General features: G+C 39.2%; 1 protein-coding gene and 1 pseudogene across 2 annotated transcripts; one reads left to right on the top strand and one right to left on the bottom strand.

Moving 5' to 3' along the window:
• LOC134301883 (zinc finger protein 850-like) overlaps nucleotides 1-26797 on the top strand; it is a 102360-nt pseudogene that overhangs the window by 9249 nt on the left and 66314 nt on the right.
• jmjd8 (jumonji domain containing 8) lies at nucleotides 19210-24510 on the bottom strand. 2 transcript variants are annotated; one of them, XM_063016792.1, is made up of 9 exons: nucleotides 24374-24510; nucleotides 23214-23303; nucleotides 22256-22304; nucleotides 21931-22027; nucleotides 21710-21778; nucleotides 21422-21541; nucleotides 20747-20814; nucleotides 20533-20667; nucleotides 19210-20451 (listed from the first exon to the last, which is right to left on the bottom strand). In XM_063016792.1, the coding sequence occupies exons 1-9, from the start codon at nucleotides 24463-24465 to the stop codon at nucleotides 20371-20373; spliced, it is 801 nt and encodes a 266-aa protein (XP_062872862.1). In that variant the 5' UTR covers nucleotides 24466-24510; the 3' UTR covers nucleotides 19210-20370. The 2 variants fall into 2 exon arrangements, with proteins under 2 accessions (XP_062872862.1, XP_062872870.1); XM_063016800.1 differs by lacking the exon at nucleotides 24374-24510 and adding an exon at nucleotides 23480-23584.

Below are 26797 nucleotides of genomic sequence, written 5' to 3'. Positions count from 1 at the left end.
CAGCTCACAACAGCCTCCTCCAACTGCAACCACCAGCTCACAACAGCCTCCTCCAACTCCAACCACTAACTCTCAACAACCTCCTGTCAGCCAACAAGAACATCTAGAGCCCAACATCCAGGATACAAAGAGAGAAAGGAGAATTCCAGATGAGTATGACATTGTCTTGTTAATGGACTCAAATGGAAAATTTATAAATGAGAAAAAACTTTTCCCCAGACACAGAGTGGTTAAGCTCTGGTGCCCATCTACTCAAAAAGCACTGGAGCTACTCACAGAGGCAAAACTAGGATCACCAAGCCACATCATAATCCACACTGGGACAAATGACCTCAGGGCTCAACAAGCAATACCTTCACTAATACAAAGATCATCGTCTCCACCCTGCTGCCTCGCAAAGATTTCCAAAGATTTCCATCCTTACACAATTCAGAGGATCAACACCAGTATCTCCAGGGAATGTGCTCTCCGGCCAAACACTCACCTCGCCCATCACCCGACTCTAGATACCACCTGCCTCTATGACCACATCCATCTATTCAAAGAGGTAGTTCCTGTTTTTGCAAAAACACTAAAGACATCACACTGGCCCGCAACTTCAGCACCTTCCTACACAATGCTGGACGAAATCCAAACAACCCACCACCACCAAAACGCACCCCAAGACCTACAGAAGGAGCATCTCCACAAGTCCCCGATCTGATGCCACAGAACCACATCCCCCATTATCTTCCACAGCCAGGCAGGAAGAAGAGACACCATGGGAACACTGGTCGTCTACTAACATCAGCACCAACAGTCACCATGGATACTCACAGTGCATCACTCTCCCAGGACCCAGCATCAATTGCTCAAAAACTCCAGACCCAGCCTGGAACCTATGCTCAGGTTGTCAGTAGAGGGGCAAATCCTAATGTGTCTGAACATACAGCAGATTCTCAGTCACATCTGCACACGTCTGATGGGACATGGTCTGTGATGAGGTAGAGATACATACAGGCAATGGACATAGATTGACAGATATATTGCCAATGAAGTATGATAAAAAAAAAAGTGCAAAACTAATAATTATATATAACATATAAATAACTTATCATTTCAAGATTTTTCTAATTTCCAAATTTAAATGACATTTAAATTCAAACAGAATGGCATCATTTCGAATTTCACTTTGGAACATTCAAGGTTTAAACTCTTCTTTGTTTAGTTTAAAAAGTAAAAACCCTGAATTTGTTAATCAAATTAAAGATATTGACATTTTAATATAACAAGAGACATGGTGTAAAGAAGAAGAGCCCACTGGTTGCCCCCCACACTACAGAGAATTAGTGGTCCCTTCTACCAAGTTGAAAGGAGTGACTCAGGGTAGGAGCTCAGGGGGAATTTTCATATGGTTTAAATCAGAATGATCACATTTTATTGAAGTAGTGAAAAAAGGAGAAAACTATGTGTGGATAAAAATCAACAAACAGACAATTTCAACACCTCAGGACTTATTTATTTGTAAAGTATATGTTCCCCCAGCAGAATCCCCTTATTTCAAGGAAGAAACCTTCCCAAATCTAGAAAAAGAAACTAGTCATTTTCAAACACAAGGCCATGTAATGATCTGCGGGGACCTTATTGCTAGAACAGGAGACCAACCAGATTTCATCAGCACACAGGGTGATCATTTCATAACAGGAGATGATATTCATTTTCCCACTTACTCCCCCAGGGAAAACTGTAATAAGTCAATAAATGCACATGGAAGAAATCTACTGCAGCTCTGTCGAAGCCTGGGTCTGTCCATTGTGAATGGGCGGACGCGAGGTGACTCCTTCGGTAAGTTCACATACAGCTCAGCTCTTGGCAACAGTACAGTAGACTACATCATAACAGACTTGGACCTGACCTTCCTGAGAGCCTTCACAGTCAAGCCACTAACTCCCCTCTCTGACCACAGCCAAATTACAGTATACCTGAACAAACAAAACTGTAAATACTAATTGGCAAAAACCCAGCAAACTATACACATTTAAACAACCCCCCAGGTGGGCTCAGGACAGCACTGAAAAATATCTTCACGCAATTAATAGCCAGCAAATTCAGACACTTCTTGACTTTTTTCTGTCAGACACCTATCCCCAAAATACAGAGGGAGTTGACGTTGCTGTGGAAAATCTAAACAGTATTTTTGACCATGCCACTCAAATATCAAAGTTGACAATTGGTAAAAGCAAACCCAAGAAAACAAATGGTTTGATCAGGACTGCAAAAACAAGAGAAAAGAGTTAAGAAATATATCCAACCACATAATCAGGAACTGCGCACAAAATACTGTGAGGCACTTAAAGAATATAAACACATACTTAAAATAAAAAAATACAAATATATACAAAGTCAAATAAATGACCTGGAGAAATCCATTAACTCCAATTCATTCTGGAACCACTGGAAATCACTAAAAAGAACACAAAAGGACAATTTAACAATTATTAATGGAGATTCATGGAAAACCCATTTTGAAAAATTATACAGTAATCCTTCAATGAATGTGAAACAATTAGATATATCTGAAAAACTACAAACATTTGAAACAATAATTAAGAATTACCAAAACCCCCTGGACTTCCCAATTACAGAAGAAGAATTAGAGGACAAACTAAAAAAACTGCAATCCAGGAAAGCCTGTGGCGCAGATGGTATTTTAAATGAAATGTTAAAAAACACAAGCTATAAATTCAAATTGGCTATTCTAAAACTATTCTATTTTATTTTAAATGTTGGTCACTTCCCAAGAGTCTGGAATGAAGGACTCATAACTCCTATTTTTAAATGTGGCGACAAATTTGATCCAAACAATTACAAAGGAATCTGTGTAAGCAGTAACCTGGGAAAGGTGTTCTGCAGCATCCTGAACACCAGAGTTACGGAATTTCTAACAGAACATCATGTTCTAAACAAAACTCAGATTGGTTTTTTACCAAATCACAGAACATCAGACCACATTTTCACTCTCCACACACTCATTAATAAATATGTAAACCAAAATAAGAGCAAAATCTTTACCTGCTTTGTGGATTTTCATAAAGCTTTTGATTCCATTTGGCATAATGGATTATTTTATAAACTTATTGAGAATGGTGTTGGGGGGGGGGGGGGGGTAAATGTATTCACAGAGCAAATGTGCAGTAAAAATCGGAATGCTTAGAACTGATTTCTTTCACCAGTCACGAGGAGTAAGACAAGGCTGTAGCCTGAGCCCCACTCTGTTTAATTTATATATTAATGAATTTGCTGAAAAACTGGATCAATCCAGTAACATACCTGGTCTCACTTTAGGTGACACCAGCATAAAATGTCTCCTCTAAAACTAAGTCTAGAACTGTTAGAGAACTTCCATGGGACATGGGCTTTGAAAATAAACCACCAAAAAACCAAAATAATGGTCTTCCAAAAAAGGTGTAAAAGTCAGGGGAATTATATTTTTACAATTAATAACACACAAATAGAACATACAAAAGCATACACTTATTTGGGCATAACAATAAGCTCCACTGGAAGTTTTGGCTTGGCTGTGAAGGAACTTAAAGAAAAAGCAAGGAGAGCTCTTTTTGCCATTAAGAAATCAATTCAATTTAAAATACCCATTACAATTTGGCTCAAAATATTTAAATCTGTAATCGAACCCATTGCACTGTATGGTAGTGAGGTGTGGGGGCCCCTAACCCAAAATGATTTTTCTAACTGGGACAAGCACCCAATTGAAACTCTGCACAGTGTGCAGAGGAAGACCCCCAACATGGCCTGCAGGGCAGAACTGGGCAATACCCACTAATATTCTGCATTCAGAAAAGAGCTCTAAACTTCTGGAAACATATCAAATCCAGTGAACCCCACTCACTCCATTATAAAGCACTGACATGCCAAGAGCTGAGCATCGAAAGGAGTTCCCTAACCCAGCTGGTCCTGAGTCTCAGTGACCTAAAACACATTAACATCACACACACCAATCAGCCTCACCACACACTCGCCCAAAACATTAGACCCAACCAAATTCTGACCAAACAAAAACAAAATTACATTAAATACTGGACTGAGACAATTCAACAACAACACAGACTCCGGTGCTATTCAGCCCTGAACCGAGATTACTCTCTGGCTGCTTACCTGACAGAAATAAAAGAGAAAAAACTGAGGAAGGTTTTGACGATGTACAGACTCAGTGAGCACAGCCTGGCCATCGAAACCGGGCGGCGCAGACAGAGCTGGACACCCAGAGAGGCCAGGCTGTGCTCTCACTGTGAGCTGGCAGTGGTGGAGACAGAGCTGCACTTCCTAACAGAGTGCCCCAAGTACAGCTCTATCAGGAGTCTGTACTATGGGAAGATCAGCAGCATCTCCCCTGAGTTCCTACACTGCAGTAACACACACAAACTGCCCTATATACTGGGAGAGAAGAGCCGACTGATCACACACGCTGCACAATTTGTAGCAGCTTGTCACAATCTGAGGGACAACCAGTGAGACCGACCACAAATTATTATTGACTATTATTGGTATTACATAGTTTTTTATTTTGATTTATTTTATAAATTTTTCTTTGACTTTCTTTATTGATCACTAATAATCCTGTAAATAACTTAAATTCTAGAGTTGTATTTTTAATGTTTTATTCGGTTTTTTTTTTGGTTTTTTGTTTTTTTTATATATATGTATCTTATTTTCTCATTTCTATTTACTGTTTATTGTTTACCGCTTTGGCAATAGTGTATCTAATCTAATCTAAGATAGATAGATAGATAGATAGATAGATAGATAGATAGATAGATAGATAGATAGATAGATAGATAGATAGATAGACAGACAGACAGACAGACAGACAGACAGACAGACAGATAGATGATAGATAGATAGATAGATAGATAGATAGATAGATAGATAGATAGATAGATAGATAGATAGACAGACAGACAGACAGACAGACAGACAGACAGATAGATGATAGATAGATAGATAGATAGATAGATAGATAGACAGACAGACAGACAGACAGACAGACAGACAGACAGACAGACAGATGGCCGTGCCATCAGGGAAGAAAAAATCCATTGATGGAATAACCTGGTGGTTCAGTATATTCAAGTAGTCAGCTGACCTCATTCTTTGGGCACATAATGTCGCTGAACCTAGACCCTGACCAACTGCAGCAACCCCAGATCATAGCACTGCCCCCACAGGCTTGTACGGTAGACACTTGGCATGATGGTGCATCACTTCAGCCGCCTCTCTTCTTACCCTTGTTCCCAGCTGAAACATAATCACCCATGCAGTAATTATCCAATGGAGGCTCTTACCTATTTGCTTAGTTAAATCCAGGTGGTGACCTTTTTTTGGCTGGGCAGTGTATATACAGTCCCTTCACTTTTTCCACATTTTGTCACGTTACAGACATATTTGAAAACCGATTTGAGTAGTTTTTTTTTTTTTTTAATCTACATGAAATAGCCCATAATGACAAAGTGAAAACATGTTTTCAGACATTTTTGTAAATTTATTACAAATGTAAACATTTAAACATAATAGGTACATAAGTATTCACACCCATGGCTTAATATTTGGTTGAAGCACCTTTGGCAACAATCACAGCCTCAAGTCTTCTTGGGTATGTCTGTACAAGCTTGGCACACCTGTTTTTGGGCATTTTCTCCCATTCTTCTCTGCAGATCCTCTCAAGCTCAGTCAGGTTGGATGGGCAGCATCTGTATTTTGGTAGCCATTTTTAGGTCTTTCCAGAGATGTTCAATTGGATTCAAGTCTGGGCTCTGGCTGGGCCACTCAAGGACATTCACAGACTGCTTCTGAAGCCACTCTTTTGTTAACTTGGCTGTGTGCTTTGGGTCATTGTCGTGTTGGAAGATGAATCGTCGCCCTAGTCTGAGTTTCAGAGCACTCTGGAGCAGGTTTTCTTGAAGAATCTCTCTATATTTGGCTGCTGTCATCTTACCCGCTATGTGGACTAGTTGCCCAGTTCCTGCCGCAGAAAAACATCCCCACAGCATGATGCTGCCACCACCATGCTTGACAGTAGGGATGGTGTTAGCCAGGCGATGAGCAGTGCCTGTTTTTCTCCAGACATGACGCTTGTAGTTCAGGCCAAAAAGTTTTTGAATTTTGATTCCTCTGGTCTGAGAATCTTTAAGGTGCTTTTTGGCAAATTCCAAGCGGGCTGCCATGTGCCTTTTAGTGAGGAGTGGCTTCCATCTGGCCACTCTACCATAAAGGCCTGATTGGTGGAGTGTGTTAGCAATGGTTGACCTATTGGATGGTTGTCCTATCTCCACAAGGGAACACTGGAGCTCTGCCTTAGTGACCATTGGGTTCTTTGTCACCTCTCTGACCAAGGCCCTTCGGGCGGCCAGGTCTAGGGAGGGTTCTGGTGGTTCCAAACTTCTTCCATTTCCGAATAATGGAGACCACAGTGCTTTTGGGGACCTTCAGTGCTGCCAAAAATTTTTTGTATCCTTCCCCAGATTTGTACCTTGACACAATCCGGTCTCGGAGGTCTAAAGACAATTCCTTTGACTTCATTGCTTGGTTTCTGCTCTGATATGCACTGTCAACTGTGAGACCTTTTATAGACAAGTGTGTACCTATTATGTTTAAATGTTTAAATTTTTAAAAGATATACAAAAATGTCTGAAAACATGTTTTCACTTTGTCATTATGATATGACAGTTTGATATAATCTTGTGAACTGATGAATCTTGTGTAATAAGTAACTACCGTTCCTGTCATGAATGTAACCAAAGTGTAAAACATGACGTTAAAATCCTAATAAACAAACAAACAAACAAAAAAGCGCCTCAGACGTGTCATATATATACTATCAACTTTACCAGTAAAAAGCTAAAACTGGTAATTCGTTAATTATAATGTCACTTGTACCTTTACAGCCAATGAGGAGAGAGGATCCATTGAATCGTTTACGCACAACACCATAATTAAACAGAGTGAGCAAAATGAATGAATCTTTACCCTAGATAAGAGCACAGCTCCCTCAATCCATTCTAATAAAAAAAAATCATTTAAAAATGTCATTCCGGACTCGTTTCATTAAGTGATTCAGTGATGCTTTTTCACAGACTGGTGTGAACAGATAGGAGAGGGGGGAGAGGAATGCATGTCATGTGTATGGACGAGAGTCCGGGAGAGTTTTAGAGCCGAAAATGCACGATGTATTAAACAATGACATTATAGAGTACAAATAATTCATCGTACACATTCTGTCTGCAGTATAATCTGTTTCTTTTACTCTATTTCTGATGGTTATCTGTCTTTACTTATAAGTAATGATAAGGTAACAACAGACTTTTCTTTATGTAACTGGTATATCTTTGAATAAGGTTGATATCGTAGATGAGAACTGTAATAATAATTTTATAAGGCAGCTCTTATTCCTTTAAATCCACTCCATTACTAACTTTCCAGTGGTCAGCTCAACAAAGGAAAAACAGCAGCTCAATTTGGACCTTACAAATATGTTTTAAATAACAAAATAAAAGAGCTGATTTAAAATTTTACACAAATGTTACCCGGTTACTGCAATTTTGAGTAAATTATATGATGTGAGTGATGCGTGTGTTCTCTATAAAGGGGCTACAGAATCCATTGAACACTTATTTTTTGTTCTGGGTTGATCTCTTCCTAGACTTAAAAAGAAGGTGTGGTAAGGAAATTCCTCTGAAAGGCCAATATGTTTTATTTATTATCAATTACACTTTTTTTAAACCCAGAAGAACGCTTTGTAATTAAGCTGATCAGCCAAATTTTATATACTCTGTTAGAACGGACTTGTGTGACTATATAGATACACTGGTAAATTTCAGACAGAAGCAAAATAAGAAGTGTTGTAGATCTATTTCATTGTTAAAGCTTTTTAATTGTATCTGAATTCCAAATGGGATTATTTTCTTTCTGTTATTCTGATTATTTTCTTTCATACTGCTGTAACAAGTTCATTTCCCTAAGGGGATCAATAAAGTCTTATCTTATTTTATCTAATCTTATCTAATCTAATCTTATCTTATCTTTTTTGTTTATTGTCTTTTGTTTTTATCTTTTTTGTTTTTCTTTCTCTGTTGATAAATATTAAACTTATGTTTTACTTTTTACTGTATAACTATGTTCAAATGTTATTTACATTTAATAAAAATAATAATCATCTGTTTCTTTTGGTTTGGAAAGCTTTGGAGACATTTGGAGACCAACATGAACTCCTTTTACTCCAACTTCAATCACCCCAGGTCAGAATTAGTTAGAAGCTAAATATATAATAGTTTAATACAGGGGTTTTCAACCTGTGTGGCCTGACCAGGGGGCGTGGCATTATGAGATTTTTTTTACTTCTAAAACTAAAGCAATTCATTTTTCACCCACGGGAGACATATTTCATTAGTCTCACTGACCACGCACACAAGCACGTTTAATGTTATATGTAGCGAGTTCGCGGTTGGCACACGAAGGGGGGCGCATGTCCAAAAAGGTTGAAAACCCCTGGTATAATAGTATAATAGTTATACTAGGTAATAGTTTTGCATACCTGCATTCCTACTTACACTCACTGAAACTTTGGATTTAAAGAAAATGTAAAAAGCGCCTAAATGTTTTGGGGTTTTATCATCATGGCATTTAGCTGCTTTTTCCCATGCTTTAAGGGGTTTTATATAACATTAAACTATAGATTTTGTGTTATCTTAATAACCTTCTAAATAAAAGCCTTAAAAACTAGGATTGTCATTCAGGCAAAAAATGCACACAAATAGGCTGGACAGTCAAGGGGTTAATGATATTATGATCTGTAGAGAGAGGAATATGCAAATCCCTTCCAATCTTTCTTTGAGTTACATTGTTTTTAAACATTTTAATCATTTTCTCACACATTTGTGGACAAACTGGATCCTCTGATCATCTTTACTCATCAAAGATTCGGCCTTTCCTGGATGCTGCTTTTGTTCCAAACCATGATTACAATCACCTGTTAACTTCACCTGTTTAAAATCACATCATTATTTAGTTTTTTTACCTCATTACTAGCCCTAAATTGCCCCCGTCCAAACTTTTTTTTGGAACGTGTTGCAGGCCTGAAATACTGTGTACCACATGGTACCACCCAGAGGCAACGTGTGCAAGGCAGCAAGGCATCCAATCACTCGATCAGTCAAATCCAAACAAATACTTCATTTCTCTAGTATAAAATGTGTTTATAGTATATCTTTAAATAAAAGTTTATTATTATAATTGTAGAGTGTTTTTTATTATTTTGAACAGGCAGTGTTGTGAAGAGGCACAGACGAGACTTCATAATGGCGCTCTCTATAGTGAAGCTGTTTTCTTTTTTTAAATCAACACAATATACAATACAAGGTGGGGAAACAATAATGAAGATAAAAAATATTACAAATAGAAGGAAAAGCAGTGAACATCACAAGTAGCTCTGTGTCATGTGGGTGATTTCAGAGCAGGTCCTGTTTAAGCCGCATGTTTGATCTGAAGAGGCCGACGCTGCTGCGCTGTTGCTTTTGTCAGAAACACAGAATGAATTTAATCACCAATTTATACCATCAACTGTCGTGGAAAAACCTGGAATAACCTTCAATACATCATTCATTGACAACACTATTAAATAAATACCAAAACAATAAGTTTAAGTTGAGCAAAGAACGAATTTTATTGAACCAGATCTTACCCCTGGTGGCATCTCAGTTACTCACACCCTCAAGAGCGGTCGGTAAAAGAGAGGGGCAAAGTGCCTTTTATAGTCCAAAATTATACGAGAAGTAAAACAAAACAAAAAGGGAGTGACAGGATGGTGCAGAAAACAGGTCTCAATAGGTTGGACAGTCAAAAGATGGCACCTACTATCTCCTGGCCAAACCTAATTCAGATCAGGGTGATTCTTAATCCTTCTTGACGGATATTGGTGCTCGGAGGACGGGTACGCCCAATCAGCCCTCGTTCCACCTCACCCGGATGCTAAAACACCCCTACTGATGTCTGATTAAGTCTGCTCGGTTGCTGTTGGCTTGGTTGGAGGTGTGGTCACCTCTTCCTCGTCTGGTTCAGCTTCTCACCTGCAGTGGGAAGCATGTATCCACGTCTCTTTTTCAGCAGCTTTTACAGCTGTTTCATTGATGAGAAGAACTTAACCTCTTGTCGTCCTTCACCACGATCTCCAGGCTTCAGGTCATGCAGTGAGTGGTTGTGTGGCTGGTGTGGGTAGAGCGTCTTTTATTGTTTGGATCTGAGATTCCCAGTGTTGGTGTTGTCTGCAGAACTCTTTTTGATGTTTCAAAGGCCTTGTCTGCTTAAATGTTCCAACTAAGTGCACTTTGGGCCTGTAGGCCCTTCCCACCAGCAATTCTGCTTAAAGGAGCCTTGAGAACTTCATATTTAAGGATGAACGTTCTTTATTAAAATCACATACCTAAGATTAACATTAGTTTTTTTGGCTTGGGAATCAATTCTATTTTGCTGTTTTCTAATCTTTTATCTTCATCAGAAACCAGGTGACCTAAGAATTTAACTAACAAAAAAAATCATCCACCAAGACCTTTGAGACACTAACAACCATGTCCTTTGTACACATCTGGACACAACTCAACTGTCCTCTCCACATGAGAGACCCAGTTCAACTTCATACAGTAATCAGACATTCGTTTATTCTCAATCAGTATCCACAATGTCTGTTCAACAACAGGTCCAGCATTCAAGGACCCAAATCACTCCATTTATCGTTAGATGCAGCCCAATCGGTCAGCAAAAACTTTAACCATGGACCCCAGTCCTTCCACTTATCATCAACATGCTTCCAAAAGAAGAAATTCTTTCTTCGCATATTCCAGCTTGTTTGGAAGTTGGGGTCAGTGCGCATCTGATTACAACTTTTAGTTTTTTATCTATTTGGTCCCGGACCAAATGTATATATTTGGCCTCTCCACCACCCCCCCTTTTACAGGGGTCACCACAATTGAATCATCTGAATTATTTTTTTTATTAGTGATCAGAAGGTTGCTGGTTCAAGTCCCACTGCTGCAAAGTTGCCACTGTTGGGCCCCTGAGCAATGAATGACCTTTTAGTTTTTTATCTATTTGGTCCCGGACCAAATGTATATATTTGGCCTCTCCACCACCCCCCCTTTTACAGGGGTCACCACAATTGAATCATCTGAATTATTTTTTTTATTAGTGATCAGAAGGTTGCTGGTTCAAGTCCCACTGCTGCAAAGTTGCCACTGTTGGGCCCCTGAGCAATGAATGACCTTTTAGTTTTTTATCTATTTGGTCCCGGACCAAATGTATATATTTGGCCTCTCCACCACCCCCCCTTTTACAGGGTCACCACAATTGAATCATCTGAATAATTTTTTTTGTTAGTGTTCAGAAGGTTGCTGGTTCAAGCCCCACTGCTGCAAAGTTGCCACTGTTGGGCCCCTGAGCAATGATTTAAACACTTGTCTGTTTTTCCTTCTTTTTTTTTTGTTTAATTGGTGATCAAAAGGTTGCTGGTTCAAGCCTCACTGCTGCAAAGTTGCCACTGTTGGGTCCCTGAGCAATGACTTGAAGATTGTCTGTTTTTCTTTCTTTAGTTTAGTTTAATTAGTGATCAGAAGTTTGATCTGATCACAATGTTTAGTTTCTAATTTATTTGTCCCAACATTATGGTCTCTCTTCGCAGCTAGGCCACATAACGCAGTGCATTGTTGACCAGGTTCCAAGCCCGGAAAAAGCCACCAATGATGGGGGCAACCGAGGACACTGTTTTCTGGTCCGGCTCCACGGTGCTGCCCTTCTGACCCCCAATGATGGGGGCAACCGAGGACACTGTTTTTTGGTCCGGCTCCACGGTGCTGCCCTTCTGACCCCCAATGATGGGGGCAACCGAGGACTCTGGTTTCTGGCTCCCCTGACCACCAACAGATGGACGTGAATCTGGACTGAGCTGTTCCTCGCTGCTGCTTTGCTCCGGTTCTGTTTGCACCGCCATATCTCGGGTGCTCTTTGGTTCTCTATCCCACATCTGGAGGAGCAGATAACCGGCAGCAGCAACAGCTGTAATGCCGAGCTGAACTGCTACAGAGCGCAGTCCGCCTTCCCATTCAAAATCAATAACCGGCATGACTGAAATATCGTAAATACAAGAGAATGAGTTACTGCGTGTGTCTCGTCTGAGTGTCTGTAAGCGACTGGTGGAGAATCGCTCTCTCTCCTCTATTTATACCTGCAGCAGGGGAATCCTCACTGCGTCATAAAGCCTCCATCTGCCTGACGTCACGCCGCTAGCCTGACGTCATCCTAATTCAGGGACTCAGGAATCCCAGAGTAACGCACCCCTGTACTGTTATTAGTGTCGCGGAGTGTCCGGAGCCCCTAGGCGCTAAAGAAAGTACTAGAGTCATTCTATAATTTGGGGTACATTCCATGTCCAATGATAATAATTATATTTATTCTAACTGTTTTCTTTAAAAATGTCACATTTTACCTGTTAATGGAAACATGTTGTAATATCACAAAAACATTATGTGCATCATATGCTTTATTTAGCTTGAAATTTGTCATGATGTTCCTAAATGAACAGTTTTTGTTGTGTCCGTTTTTTAAGTTGAGGGTGCCTTGGTTTCAAAATAATGAATAAAATCATTAAGGGCAACAACATCTGTTTTTTTTATTTATTTCAAAAGTTTAAATACTAAAGAAAAATAATGAGTTCCTCTTTTAAATAATTTAAATATCTTTATTTATTAATGTCCGCAAAAGTTCTGTCAACTATGTTATAGAACTCCACTCAGCAACTCAAAAATGGTTTGTTCTAAAACTATGTGACCAGCATTACATGATATCATTTTTCTCTGTGGAGGGTGTATTGAACAAACTGTGGTGAATGTCCTCTTATTTTTTTAAATATTTGATCTATAATAGAACATTGTCAATGAGTATATTAATTGACTGTCAACTATGTTACATACATTGTTATGGTTACGATTTTTTTTCATTTGAATTCAAATGTTTGTTCAAATTAGACATTATTCTGTTCAAGAAATGACATGTGGTCAGCCAGGCAAGGTCTACCACTGAAGTTATGGGTGAAAATAGGGAAATTGTCAACTATGTTACCTGTCAACTAAGTTACCTAGTAGTCTACATCTACTGTCTATTTAATATTAAAAAAAAAATAATAATGCTTAAGCTTTGCAACTAGTGGATATGTTACACTAAAGGAATATATTAACTTGAACCACTGATTGTTCTATTGAGAAAGAACATTGTTTTTGTACTTTTTTGGTGATGTGAAATGTACCCCAAATTATAGAATGACCCACTAGCAGAAGAAGAAGAGAGAAGCTCTTTGCTCCCCTTGGCCCTAAAATGAACAAGAATTGATATCTGTACGTTTTCTTATCAACATGTCCCTTACTGCTAAATAAGACTTAGACTTTATTGTCATTCATTATACACAAGTGTACAGCAGAACCAAATGTCGTTTCAGGTAGCTCACCTGGAGTTTAACAAGTAGATAAAGAAAGCTTTGATACATGGTAGCACAGAATTTAGGATATAAAAATATATAAGTTCTCTTAAAAACACAAAATACTGTAGCTCTGCTAAATTCCCCCAGAATTTAAGTGTTTCTATTTCCTATTATTATACGGCTGCATTTGTATTAATATTGTTATTATTATTATTTGTTTATGCTGTCCGTTTTACTTCAAATAAATGAGCATAAAAAATCCAGAAAAAGTTCAACATTTAATCATGTTTTTGGTATCATTGCAAAATGAAAGCGCACCGCGACCCAGATCAGCAGCATAAAACCCAAAACCACACCTACTGTATACCTGCTTCTCCTCTTCAGATTCACCGTGGTAAAGTTAGTTTTATATCGGATATTCGAGTTTCTTTCTTCTCGTTCTCGACTAATAAACATTCAAAAACACATAAAACTGCAGGATCAGATTCTGATGTAAACAACAGTTTTATACACAACACAATTATAATGGATTTCAGCCTCATTATATTTTGTTTTATTTACTTAAAAATATCTAATTTTACCTCAATTTAATCAGGTCCAGCAAACTTAATTAAATGATGTAGATTATGTCACAAACACATGGTTTTTGAGTAAAAACAAATATACAATACTTAAAACTCAATTTAATCATGTTTATTATACCTTATAAAAGTATTTGGATTTAGTCAAACTTAATTTATTTAATTCAAAACAACTCATTTTTATGCATCAGGTTACATTTACTTTTTGTTTATTAGCTACTTCAGCTTAATTATCTCAAATCAAACATCACAAATTTAACTGACAATTTATTCAAACAAAGAAACTTCATTAAGTAACACCAAATGCTCACATAAACTAGCATTATCTCAAGATTATACTAACACATACTAATTATTATTATTATATTATATTAATATATCATATTATATTTTATTATTATATAATAATTAGATAAGGACTAACACATGGGACTGTGCAATTTTCGGGCAATGTTTATAATGTGTAATTGTTATTGTAAATTCTGTTAATTTTTGTTAATGCAAATTTCTGGTATTTTGTAAATTCTATTTTTTTAAATTTATTGTTTATAACAAACACTAGAGAGTATTGCACCCTAATTTCGTTATACCTGGTATAGAGATGATAAAGATATTCTGATTCTGATTAAGTGTGATTTGTTTAGAAAGTGACTTATTGGTACACTGCCCTAGTAAAAAATCAACTTAAGTGTATTTAAAATATACTGAGTTGAGAGGTGAATGAAGCTTGTTGATGGTTATAGGAAGTGATTGATTTCAGTTATTTTTTCACAAGGTTGTGCAACCAAATATTAAGTTGAGGGTGCCAATAATTTTGTGTAAAATTATATAAATTTTTTTCCCTCTGTTTTTTGTGTTATTCCGATGCACACAAAGGACATAAAAATGTGTATAACAAAACATTTGCAATAATTTTCTGGAAGAAATACTTCATTTTCTGGAAACATTTCAGGGGTGCCAACACTTTCAGCCACTTATTTTACTTTAAGTCTGTACTTATTTCAAACATGTTAAAGTATATTAATGTCATACTTTAATCAAATGATTGCAAGTACATTCTATCATACTTTTCACTTCATTAATTATGACACTTATATTTTTGTTTTCAAATGAGCTCTAAATTCAATGTCTAAAGCAAAATAAAACAGATTGTATATTTATACGGATTTTGAGAGTCAGCAACAACAACATATTTGTAAAACTGATGGTTCTGTAGATCACATTCAGATAAAAGTCGGTTTTATGATGAGGGCAGGTGTTGCCTAGTGGTTAAATTACTGGTCCAGTAATCAGAAGGTTGTTAAGTGGTTTAAGCCTCACCAGGTTGCCACTGTTGGGCCCTTGAGCAAGGCCCTAAACCTTCAATTGCTTAGACAGTATACTGTCACAGTACTGTAAGTCGCTTTGGATAAAAGCATCTGCTGAAAATGTAAATGTATGATTGATTAGCTTTATTCTTGGTCTGGATGCTGCACTTATATATTTATATATATATATATATATATATATATATATATATATATATATATATACATGCTGTATATATATATATATATATATATATATTATATATGCTGCAACAATATATTTGTTATTTATGTGACAAAATGTTCCTAAATGATTGTTTTCAGTGAATAAACCTTAAAATTAAAGCGTGTTGTTTTGTAAAGTGTGTGATTGTATCAGCAACATCAAAACAAGCTCTGCTTCTACGATGTACTTTTTGCAACTTACATGAAATTTGACTTAGCATTTTAGCTAATCCAAGTAAAACTTGAGATGTTGGAATTGACTCATTTTGCAGCTCTATGACTGTAATTTATTAATTCATTTAGAAAACTAAAACAGGTTTTACATTTACACGTTTTACACATTAGGTGTTTGTCAGCATCTGCCTTTCCTGTACGAACAGTTATTAGCAAGCTAAGCTAAGCTAACTAGGCCCTCATAACAAATAATGATAAAAACCCACAGACATTTAGACATTCTAATCATATCATTCAGCCTCCAGACTGATTGTTTACCACATTCTTACATTATTGTTGAATTATTTGTTGTCAGGTTGTGTAATATTGTATTAATGCATGTATCACTGTGTTATAGGTCAGTAAACCTGACAGACCTGTAAAAGATAAATCAAAATGAAAGGTGGTTGCTGTACCTGTGGTGCTTGGGCACTTAATTTTATTTCATTTAATTTCATCTTTATGTTTTACCAGCGCTTTATCCTGGTCAGGGTTGCAGTGGGTCCAGTTTTCCCAGCATCACACAATCCAGACAGGACGCTAATCCTTCTAAGGACTTTGGCCGCCCTCTTCTCTTAGACATAGTGAAATATGTCTGTTTGTAGACGCCTGACTGTCCTGTAGCACCGCTGTACAGTAAATATGACCCACCAAAGCGGTGGCAATGATCATGATTGACCATAACTGAGCAGTTTTAATAACAGAAGTAGATGGAACAGTAGTCTCTCTGCCAAGATGTATGGGGAAAATAAGAAACATCTTTTTCACATGGTTAAATATAATTCACAAACCACTAAAATGTGTCTGTTCCTGGTACATGGGTGACTCTGCCCACAGTCAAGCAAGCGTTGAATCACCGTGGGTATAGAGGCTTCTGTAAAAAGAAGAAGTCTCCAAAATTGGGAATGTGAAGCTTGACTGATATTTGTTGCTGATCACATTGACAAAGAATAGCGGTGGTGGGGTGACATGGAGCTTAGCGTGGCTCTTTGTACGTGATACGGCTCTGTGTGGGGCTAAACACCAGCAGGTGAAAAGAACTGCGGCCGCAGTTTGTGCTAAAGCCAAGTAAATGTGGGGAAAACATGCCAAACTTCTATCAGACAGTGACTGAAAGTGAGGTTCAAACCCACATCCCTGGGATCATGATGCTTTGCAGCACCTACACTGTATGTTTCACTAGTATTGCAATGGAATCTATTATCTAGTCTAGTCTGCTGGGATCAAGAATTATGGAAATAATTTACCTAGTCATCATTACTAACCAGTCATCCTGATCAGGGTTGTGGTGGGTCCAGACCGTACCTGGAAATACTAGACACAGGGCGAGGAATACATGCTGGTATTTGCCTTCTGTATGTTGTTCAGAGGTAGACGGAAAATAAAAGTAAGGCCAAGTAAATGTGGGGAAAACATGCCAAACTTCAATCAGACAGTGACTGGAAGTAAGGGTTCAAACCCACATCACTGGCACCCTGGTGCTTTGCTCGGGCGCTCACAGCGAGGGGCGGTCGGAGCAGCCAATCCACCCTCTGCATGTTTCAGGAGGTGGAGTAATCGATTTTGTCATGATTGTGGTCTCTGTGTGCAGATTTCGTCGTACTGGAAGACACACTGGCAGTTCGAGAAACCTACATCGCTGGCCAACTGGTCTGGAAGAAGTGATGTCATCTGGATAGTGTTCTCTGATTGGACGGCTTCTATCGCTGGAAGCCGATCTATGGGGAAGGGAAGGGGTGACAATTAATAAACTGACCAAAACGTTCAAGGATTTTAATTATTTAAGGAAAGTGTGACATTGTGAGGTATTGGGTCATCACGAGCCACCAGAGGAGCTTCAGTTCAGCAGGGCTTCGGTTCGAGTCTCTGGACCAGTTCTGGATTGATGGAACACTGGTCTTCTGAAAGATTTTCCCTTGTTTGGTGTGTTTATGATGGTGGACAAGACACCAAAATCCAATACGTGTGTTGAGATCTGGCGTGTTTTACATCATTTTTCATCCTGGAAGAGACCACACCCATCAGGACAGCGATCCATCAGGATAACCTTGTGCTGCTCAGTCCTCCTTTATTATTCTAGGGGGTCAAGAGTTTAGGCCTTTGCAGTTCTCTTGGTGCCAGAACCAATGCCAATCCCTGCTCTGACCGAGGAGATCGAAGCTAACCCACTCCCCCTCCGACACGTGGGCAGCAAGCCGTATGCAGCTTATCACCCACACATTGACGAGTGTTGTGCCACCTAGCGTTGTGTACGGAGAGACACACCCTAAGAGCACTCTTTACTCATCTCTGTGTAGGCACCTCTAATCAGCCAGCAGAGGTCGTAATTGCACCAGTCTGACAGAGAGAGACCCCATTCGGCTTAATCCCGCCCATCTGAACAACAGGCCAATCGTTGTTCATGTGGCCGCTCAGCCTCAGCCGGCAAGGCAGAGCTGAGGTTCGAAACGATGTATTCAAGAGCTCAGCTCTGGATGCAGCGTGTGTTTTTACCGCTGCACCACCTGAGCAGCTCGGGTCCAGGTACTTTTTAAAAGGGTGCAGTCAAGAAGTTGTGTCCATTCAGTCAGGGAGGTCAGGCACTGACATGGGCAAAAAGGCTGGGCTCACAGTCACCGTTCCAATTCATTCCAAAGGTGTTTATTGGGCTTAAGGTCAAAGCTCTGTGCAGGCCACTGGATTTCTTCCACTTATCAAACCAACCTTCGTGGACCTTGCTCTTTGCACAAGGGCACAGTCTTGGTATGACACTATACGACCTTCCCCAAACTGTTGACTCACTGTTGAAAGCTTAGAATTTTATATGTAGGTTATATTGTTATACCTGTTAGCCATGGGTGTGTAAGACACTTAGATTAGTAAGTAGGGGTGTACGCATTCGTTTGGCTGTCATTGTCCCGAATCTCAATTGTGCTATCAGACGGCCAATGTCTACACAGACGTGACTGGCTATGTCTGGTGGGAGGCAGACGCCCTGAGATAGATTGACACCCTATCCAGGGTATTCCTAGTGTTTCCGGGTGGAACCAGACCCGCAGCTATCATGACCAGGTTGTTGTACTGAAGAGTCTCCATGACTTTCAGCAATGTACATACTAAGTGTGGTTACCTCAGGGAGCAACAACGGCTCGGCTGTTAAGCCACACAATCACAGAACAGCAGTTCAACAGCAACTATAGTGTTAAAATATGTAGGTAATAACAACATACTCAATAAGTATTAGTGTAAAACACACCACAACTGGACTCAGGAGCGATAGGGAAGAGCTATTGAGTGGTGAATGTACCCACACAGTCTTTACACATATAAAGGAACAAGTAGACAAAGATCTGTTAGCAGTTTTCTTGATGATAAAGAACATCAGACATTTCATTATTCAGTATAAATTATCTTTAATTGTTTAAAAATCACATTTCAGGGTACAACAATAAAAAAAACAGCTTTCCATATATTTACTGGATCATAAAATCATAACTAACGATTTATCCTAAACCAAGACCACAAAAAACGACTCAGTTTCACTGATTTAAAGACTAACAAGGCATTAAAAATCTTGGTCAACTCTCCGGCTCATCTGATTGGTCCTCCAGGTGTAATTACTGTAAAGCTGAAGCTCTGATTGGTGTTCTTGATACAATGTCACTTCATAAGTGCTTTAGCTGCTTAAAAATAAATAAAAACAATGCCTACATACCAAGACTGGTACACGTGCCCGGTATTTAGTGGAGCTCAGTTTGGAGAGCATCTTGGTGTGATGGTTGAAAGTGGTGATCACTGGTGCTGTTGAAATAAGGAGCTGTGGCTGGTCTAATTGGTCTTCTTGAGCTTCTGATTGGAGGTCTTGTGGTCCAAACAGGCATGTCAGTCAGTACAAAGCTCCATTGGAGGTCTTGTGGTCCAAACAGGCATGTCAGTCAGTAAGGAGCTCCGTTGGACGTCTTGTGGTCCAACCAGGCATGTCAGTCAGTAAGGAGCTCAGTTGGAGCTCTTGTAGTCCAACCAGGAATGACATCTATCAGAAAGGAGCTTTAATGGTTTTGTTGGACCACCAGCACGATATGACCTTTCTGTGGTCCAGCCAAGCATTCTGTGAGGAGCTCTGATTGGTCCAGCCAAGCATGATGTCCTTCTGTGAGGAGCTCTGACTGGAGCTCTTGGTGGCCCTACCAGGTATGTTGTTTGTCATTAAAGAGCGCTGATTGGTCCACTTAATGTAATGTTACTAATTCAAAAGCTATAACTGGTCCATGCAAACAGCTACCTGGTAGCTGGTACCTTCATGGTACGTTGGCACATGATAAATGATCGAATTGGTGGTCCAAATGACACATCTGGACATAAGCTCTCATATATCACTGACTGGGTGATGTTCCACGAAGGAACAGGAGCTGATTGGTTCTTTTGACGTCAGTGAGTCAGAAATTGGTACGTTGAGGGGTCTTGTTGGTCAGTATTAGAAGCTCTTCTTGGAATGATGTAAGTAAATGAAAAGCTGTGGTTGACCCATCATGTGGTCAGTCCAAATCTCGAGCGTTCAGCCCAGGAAGGTGGAGATGAAGATGCTGGTGTCCAAGTTCAGTGTAGCGTGCCACCATCGATCTGGAAAATACAGCACCTGATACACACACAGACAGGTTACACCAGGTACAGGAACCGGAACTGAAGGGGGTGAGGATTTCTGTGGGTGTGTGTGTACCTCTCCTGGTCGAATGGTACACTCCAGTGGTGTGTTGTGTTCCTCCAGGTTGGGGTAGGAATGTTTGATCCACATCAGCGTGGTATGATTGGGGTGGAACTCGGGAGCTTGATCAGGAGGGTACAGGAACCAGCGCTGTACACACACACACCTTTCGTTATATCTTTGGTTAAAAAGGTGCACCAGCACCACTTCCCAAAATGTGTACACCTACCTTTCTACCATAGATGACCTCAGAGTAGCCAGGACCGTGCCAGTGGAACGGAACACCAGTACCAGGACCTGAGAGATGGAAGATCATACAGTTAATTATACAAAAACGTCATTTTGCAGATGAAGGCACTTCGAGGCACGCTAAACTCCACCTCTTTGAAGTTTGAGATTAGGAGGTGCCTGTTTTTGATCAGCAGAGGAACTGGAGGTGTCCTCCCCAATACCCAGACAGCGGCACCAATTAGGTTGTCTTGGACTCCCGGCCAAGGATGTCTATGGCATTGGAATTAGATGATAGACCAAATACCTATATTTTTCATTACTTTTAGATTATTTGGATATACCCGATTTCCCAATGCACTCTGGTAACCCCTGCCTGCCATGTGACACATTTACATTTTCAGCATTTAGCAGACGCTTTTATCCAAAGCGACTTACACAATGAGCAATTGAGGGTTAAGGGCCTTGCTCAGGGACCCAACAGTGGCAACTTGGTGGTGGCGGGGCTTGAACCGGCAACCTTCTGTTTACTAGTCCAGTACCTTAACCACTGAGCTATCACTGCCCTGACACCTCCGCCATCCCCACTTGACCCCTCCTCCCCCAGACATAGGTAACTGTGTAAGTACTGTATGTGTGAATACGTTTCATCAGACCTGAAGATGTGGGCGTGTACCTGCGATGCCGAAGCTGTACGCCGGCCTGGTGTGTGGAAGACCGTAGGACGGGGCTTCGTACTCCTCGAACAGAGCACGCCATTCGGTGAAGTTATTATCGCCGAAGAAGTACAGCGTGTCTATAACACACACACACACACACACACACACACACACTGATCACTGAAAGCACACGATCAAACGTTATATACCTGTTTTTACGTGCACTTTATTAGGAACACCATAATAATACTGGGCAGGAGTTCCTAATAAAGTGACCGGTGAGTGTGCACGTGTGGGGCACTTACCACTTCCCAAGGTGTCTTCAGATTGAGGGGTCAACAGGGCCGTGACGAACTCCTCAAACCGCACGTCCACTACTCACAAACCACAGACACATGAAAAATAGATGGGGTGTTGGCGGAGATTTGGGGCTGGGGTACAATTCAATCTCCGAACAGAGGCACAACTCAGGTGTCCATGTGGTGTACTTCAGAGAGAAAGTGTGTGTGTGTGTGTGTGTGTATACCTTTCCTGTAGGAGTGTGTGTTGGCCGTGCTCAGACGGACCATTCGGTCCCGGTACTCTCTCAGCAGGCTCTGCTTCGAACATAAGAACTGGAATTTCTGAAAGCACCAATCACAACATCACATGATTAAATCAGACCAATCACATCACAGTATGACAGTGAGGCATACTCAAATCAGACCAATTACAGTGAGGCATACTCAAAACAGACCAATCACAGTAAGGCGTACACAAATCAGACCAATTACACAGAATCAAACCGTTGCAGTATGTCAAAATCAGACTGTAATTTCCAGCTAAGTGTGTGTGTGTGTGTGAGTACTTACTGTGTTATCTGTAATACCTCTTAATATCACAGGTTTACTGTAGGCATAACTGTAACACACACACACACACACACAGATATTACATAATAACAACAATAATAACAATAATAATGAAGAACATTATAATAAGCTAAACTGGTTGTGTAAACTGTGCACTGAGCACAACTGAGCACCGTTTCTGCTTAATTCTGAAACTATTATTTGCATGTCACACTTTAATTCCAATTTACAACTGTGTAGTTGCCCACTGTAGCCTCGGATTCCTGTTCTTGGCTGGCAGGCTTTGCTGTTTTGACTAGGGATGTAACGATACACTCTACGATGTGATGCGATTTACGATACTGGGTTCACGATACGATTTCCCCCAATTTTTTAAACAAAGACAAATTAAGTTTCCTTTTATTATTTCTCTTTAAAAAAATAAAAAAAATAAAATACTGTATTTGTGCTTATATTTTATCTATCTAAATAATGAATGCCCTTTTGTTTTTGAGGTAGGTACAAACTATGCCAAACAATGCTGCACATTTTCCTTTTTGTGTAAAAAAAAAAAAATGAAATGAAATAAATCCCACATTAAATAAATAAATAAATAATACAAATAAAGAAAGTATCCTCACATAAATACATTTGGCTGGAAAATTCTGAACCTGGCAACCCTGTACTGACGTCAACCAGGTGATGTGAATAGAGCCAGTGCCGTCTGCTGTTTAAAGTGAATATCGATTCATTATACATGTCCTGTAATAACAATAATAATGAAGAAAATTATAATGAGCTAAACTGGTTGTGTAAAGTTTACTTCTGTACTAAGAAAGCCCACAAATATCTGCTGATGTACAATATGTAGCCAAAAGTACATGGACATCTGACTAGAAGCACGCTGGGACATCTAATGCAGACCGCGGTCATTATAAAATATGTTCATTTTTCATTTTGGATGTGGGCAGGAACTCACTCTTGCAGGAACTCCGTGTGTGAGATGGTGTTGGCGTCTCTGATGTCGATGTTGCAGTTTCCTTCATCAGTAAGACTAGAGGTCAGTCCCCTTTACACACACACACACACACACACACACACACACACACACACACAATGTTACTGACATAATACACACACAATGTTACTGACATAATACACACACACACACACACACACACACACACACACACACACTCATACACTACACACATACACTGATGAGCCAAAACATTAGTACCACACCACAGAACGTGCATATGAGGGTGAGCCACACAAACACAACTGGCCGTGTGTTTTTGTGGGGAAGGTCTCTTCCTGCTGTCACTTGTCACTTTTAAATGTGATCTCCAGGACTGGTCCAGACCCCTGTGCAAGTGGAGGGAAGAGTCACACAGAGCTTAGCATGGCTCTCATTGTGATAAGAAGCCAAAAATTGGACTTTTGTCCTTGATCAGATCGGCGGTTGTGCAAGCGCCAGCGGATATACAGTCGGGAAGTGAAAACACCTAAATTGGGAGAAAATCCAAAAAATAAAAACATCAAGGGGTGTCAGAGGCAGCCCAGTACCCCAGCGGCCTAAGGAAATACAAGCAAAAACCACTGACAGGTTGCTGGGCGGCCAAGACTCATTGATACCAGGGGACATGAAGCCTGTGGCGTCTGGTACGGACCAACAGAAAATCTACTGTGGATCAAAACGTATGAGCCGAATGTATCACATGGACCTGATCACATTGTTTTAGATTATCAGTGTACAACTACACACACTGCATACACACACCTACATGTATACACTACATGGCCAAAGGTGTGTGGACACCCCCTTTAATACACACATACATAAGTAAACTATATGGTCAACGGTCTGTGCACACCCTTCCTAAATGTCTAAAAACAACTATATAAAATAAATTACATGTATTTAACTTTGTGACAACAGTTTGGGGAAGGCCCTTCCCAGTACCAGCATGACTGTATCACTGTGCACAATGCAAAGACCATAAAGAAATAGTTTGGTGAGTCCTGGCCTCCAGCTCATCAAACATCTTTGAGATGAGCTGGAAATTCTTACAGATACACTTCCAAATCTTGTGGTCCACACACACACACACACAACACACACACTCAGTACTGTACCAGCCTCCGTTGTCGCGTTGAGTACACAGTAATGAATCCAGGAACAGCAGGATCAGAAGTATGAAGCACTTACAGCTCACAGTTCTCTCCATGTGTGTTACAGCATCACACACACACACATCTAACACACACCTTACACACACTACCGTTTCTCTTTCTGCACTAAACCCGCCTAGCACTGATTCAAACACATTGTGTTCCAAATACAGCCACAACTGGTATATAGTGCACTGCATAGGGTGTACATTTCTCTGGCTGTAGGGCACCTATGTAGAAATCAAGGAGGTATTTGAAACGTTTCCCTTCTACATCCGCCTTTACTAGCTTCAGTAACCAATCATCAGCAGACACACGGTGATTCTCATGACCAGAGAGAGCAGCGTTACCTATTTAAAATGTAAATAAATGGCTCTGTAGCTGTACTTATTCTGTAAATTATTAATTAAAACACACATTTTAGTCTAAAAACAGTTATTCTACTACAGACTGAACCCAGAACCCAAGTTTCTCTCTCAGAATTTTTTGGTCTTGGATGCTGTAGTTTCTTCGAGACCATGTCCATTGTAAAAACGCTATACAAATATATTTACACAAGCATACTTTTTGTTTTTATATATTCAATTATTTTATTTTATTGTATTTTTTTCTGAAAAGTAGCTGGGTTGATATATATGGCTAGAACGTTCTTTAATGTTGTAACTTTGTGGCATATGGACTCCTTATTCCCTCTTAGTGATTAGGATTAACTACAGCTGATTAAAAACATGCAAGTGAGGTGAATTGGAGACACTAAATTGTCCATGACTGTGTTTGATATATGACCTTGTGAACTGATGAATCTTGTGTAATGAGTAACTACCGTTCCTGTCATGAATGTAACCAAAAGTGTAAAACATGACGTTAAAAATCCTTAAAAACAAACAATAAAAGCTGCTGAAACTTTGCTGTAAGTAGCACAGTTGAGCAAATGTTCTAACAGTGATGCTATTAGTTTATTATTTATTCATAAATTCATTGTCAATTTTACCACCACTTTATCCTGGTCAGGATTGCTGTGGGTCTGATTGATTGGTGAAAGGCAGAAAACAGCCTGGACAGTTTGCCAGTCCACCACAAGGCAAAACAAACACACACTTGGGCAATTTCTAGTAGCTCTAATTGGCCTGACTGCATGTCTTTGAACTTGAGGAAGGTAAACGGCACACCCGTAAGAAACCCACGTGAACACAGGGAGAACATGCAAACTCCACACAGAAAGGACTTTGGCCACCCAGCCAGGGAATCAAATCAAGGCCCTTCTTGCTGTTAGGTGGCAGCACTAACCTATTTATAAACCATCCGATATTATTATTATTATTATTATTATTATTATTACCAATATTTATAATTTCTCTTTTATTTAGTTATTATTATTGATATATTTTAATGATCATCTACGTATAATTATTGTTTTATCATTATTTTTTTACTACTGTAATTTTCGGTTTTTAATCTATTTTATTATTGTTATTAATTTCATTTTTCTACTGATTTTTTATGTATATATTTTTTAATTATTTTTTGGTTATTTGTTATTTTATGATTATTTGTAACAACTACTTTAACTTCATTTACATAGTTCCAACCAGAGGTAACCCACTTAATCACTATTATTTCATTTAATATTATTTATTAGTATATTATAATAATAATATTTTAACTACTGTCATTTTTATATACTATTTATATATATATACTATATATACTAATAAATATATATACTATTATTATTTTATCTTTCAACTACCATTGTTATTATTATTTATATTTTTATTACTATTTTATTATAATTTTTATCACCTATTACAACTACTATTGTTATTATTATTATTAGTTTTTTTATTTACATAGTTTTATGTGTCAAGTTGGGTGTAAATTATTGTAGCCACTTTAAATAATAAGTACAATAATTAAAAAATGTGTTTTCGTTGCAGAAGGTGAGTTGGCTGTTCTTAAGCTGCCACTAGGTGTGATGCGTCCTGCCTTGCAGCCAGTGTTTGCGGGTGATACATGGCCCACTGCGACCCTGACCAGAATAACACGGTTAGTAAAAATGAATACATATTCGGATTTAAATCCGTCTGTGTGAATGTGATAGCGACTGATGTTTGGCGGAACTGAAAAACCGGAGACTGACGGAACAAAATACTGACGGACTACTAAAGCACGTGTTTTCCACACCTGTATTCGGACAAACCCCACCTAATGTGGAAGGGATTGAGTTATTCAAAATTAAAGAAACACGAGACTGCAAAGTAAACGCTGGTATTTATGAATCTATGGAAGACTAAATTTAGAATCAGTATTAATACTATAGAGGAAAAAAGACCATTTTAATATGTTACTTAATGCTAAATAAAAAACAAAAAGCGTTTGGGAGTTGTT

The sequence above is a fragment of the Trichomycterus rosablanca genome, chromosome 2 (assembly GCF_030014385.1).
Source record: "Trichomycterus rosablanca isolate fTriRos1 chromosome 2, fTriRos1.hap1, whole genome shotgun sequence".
In the NCBI taxonomy this organism is placed as follows: Eukaryota; Metazoa; Chordata; class Actinopteri; order Siluriformes; family Trichomycteridae; genus Trichomycterus; species Trichomycterus rosablanca.
This window is presented reverse-complemented; position numbering and strand designations above follow the sequence as displayed.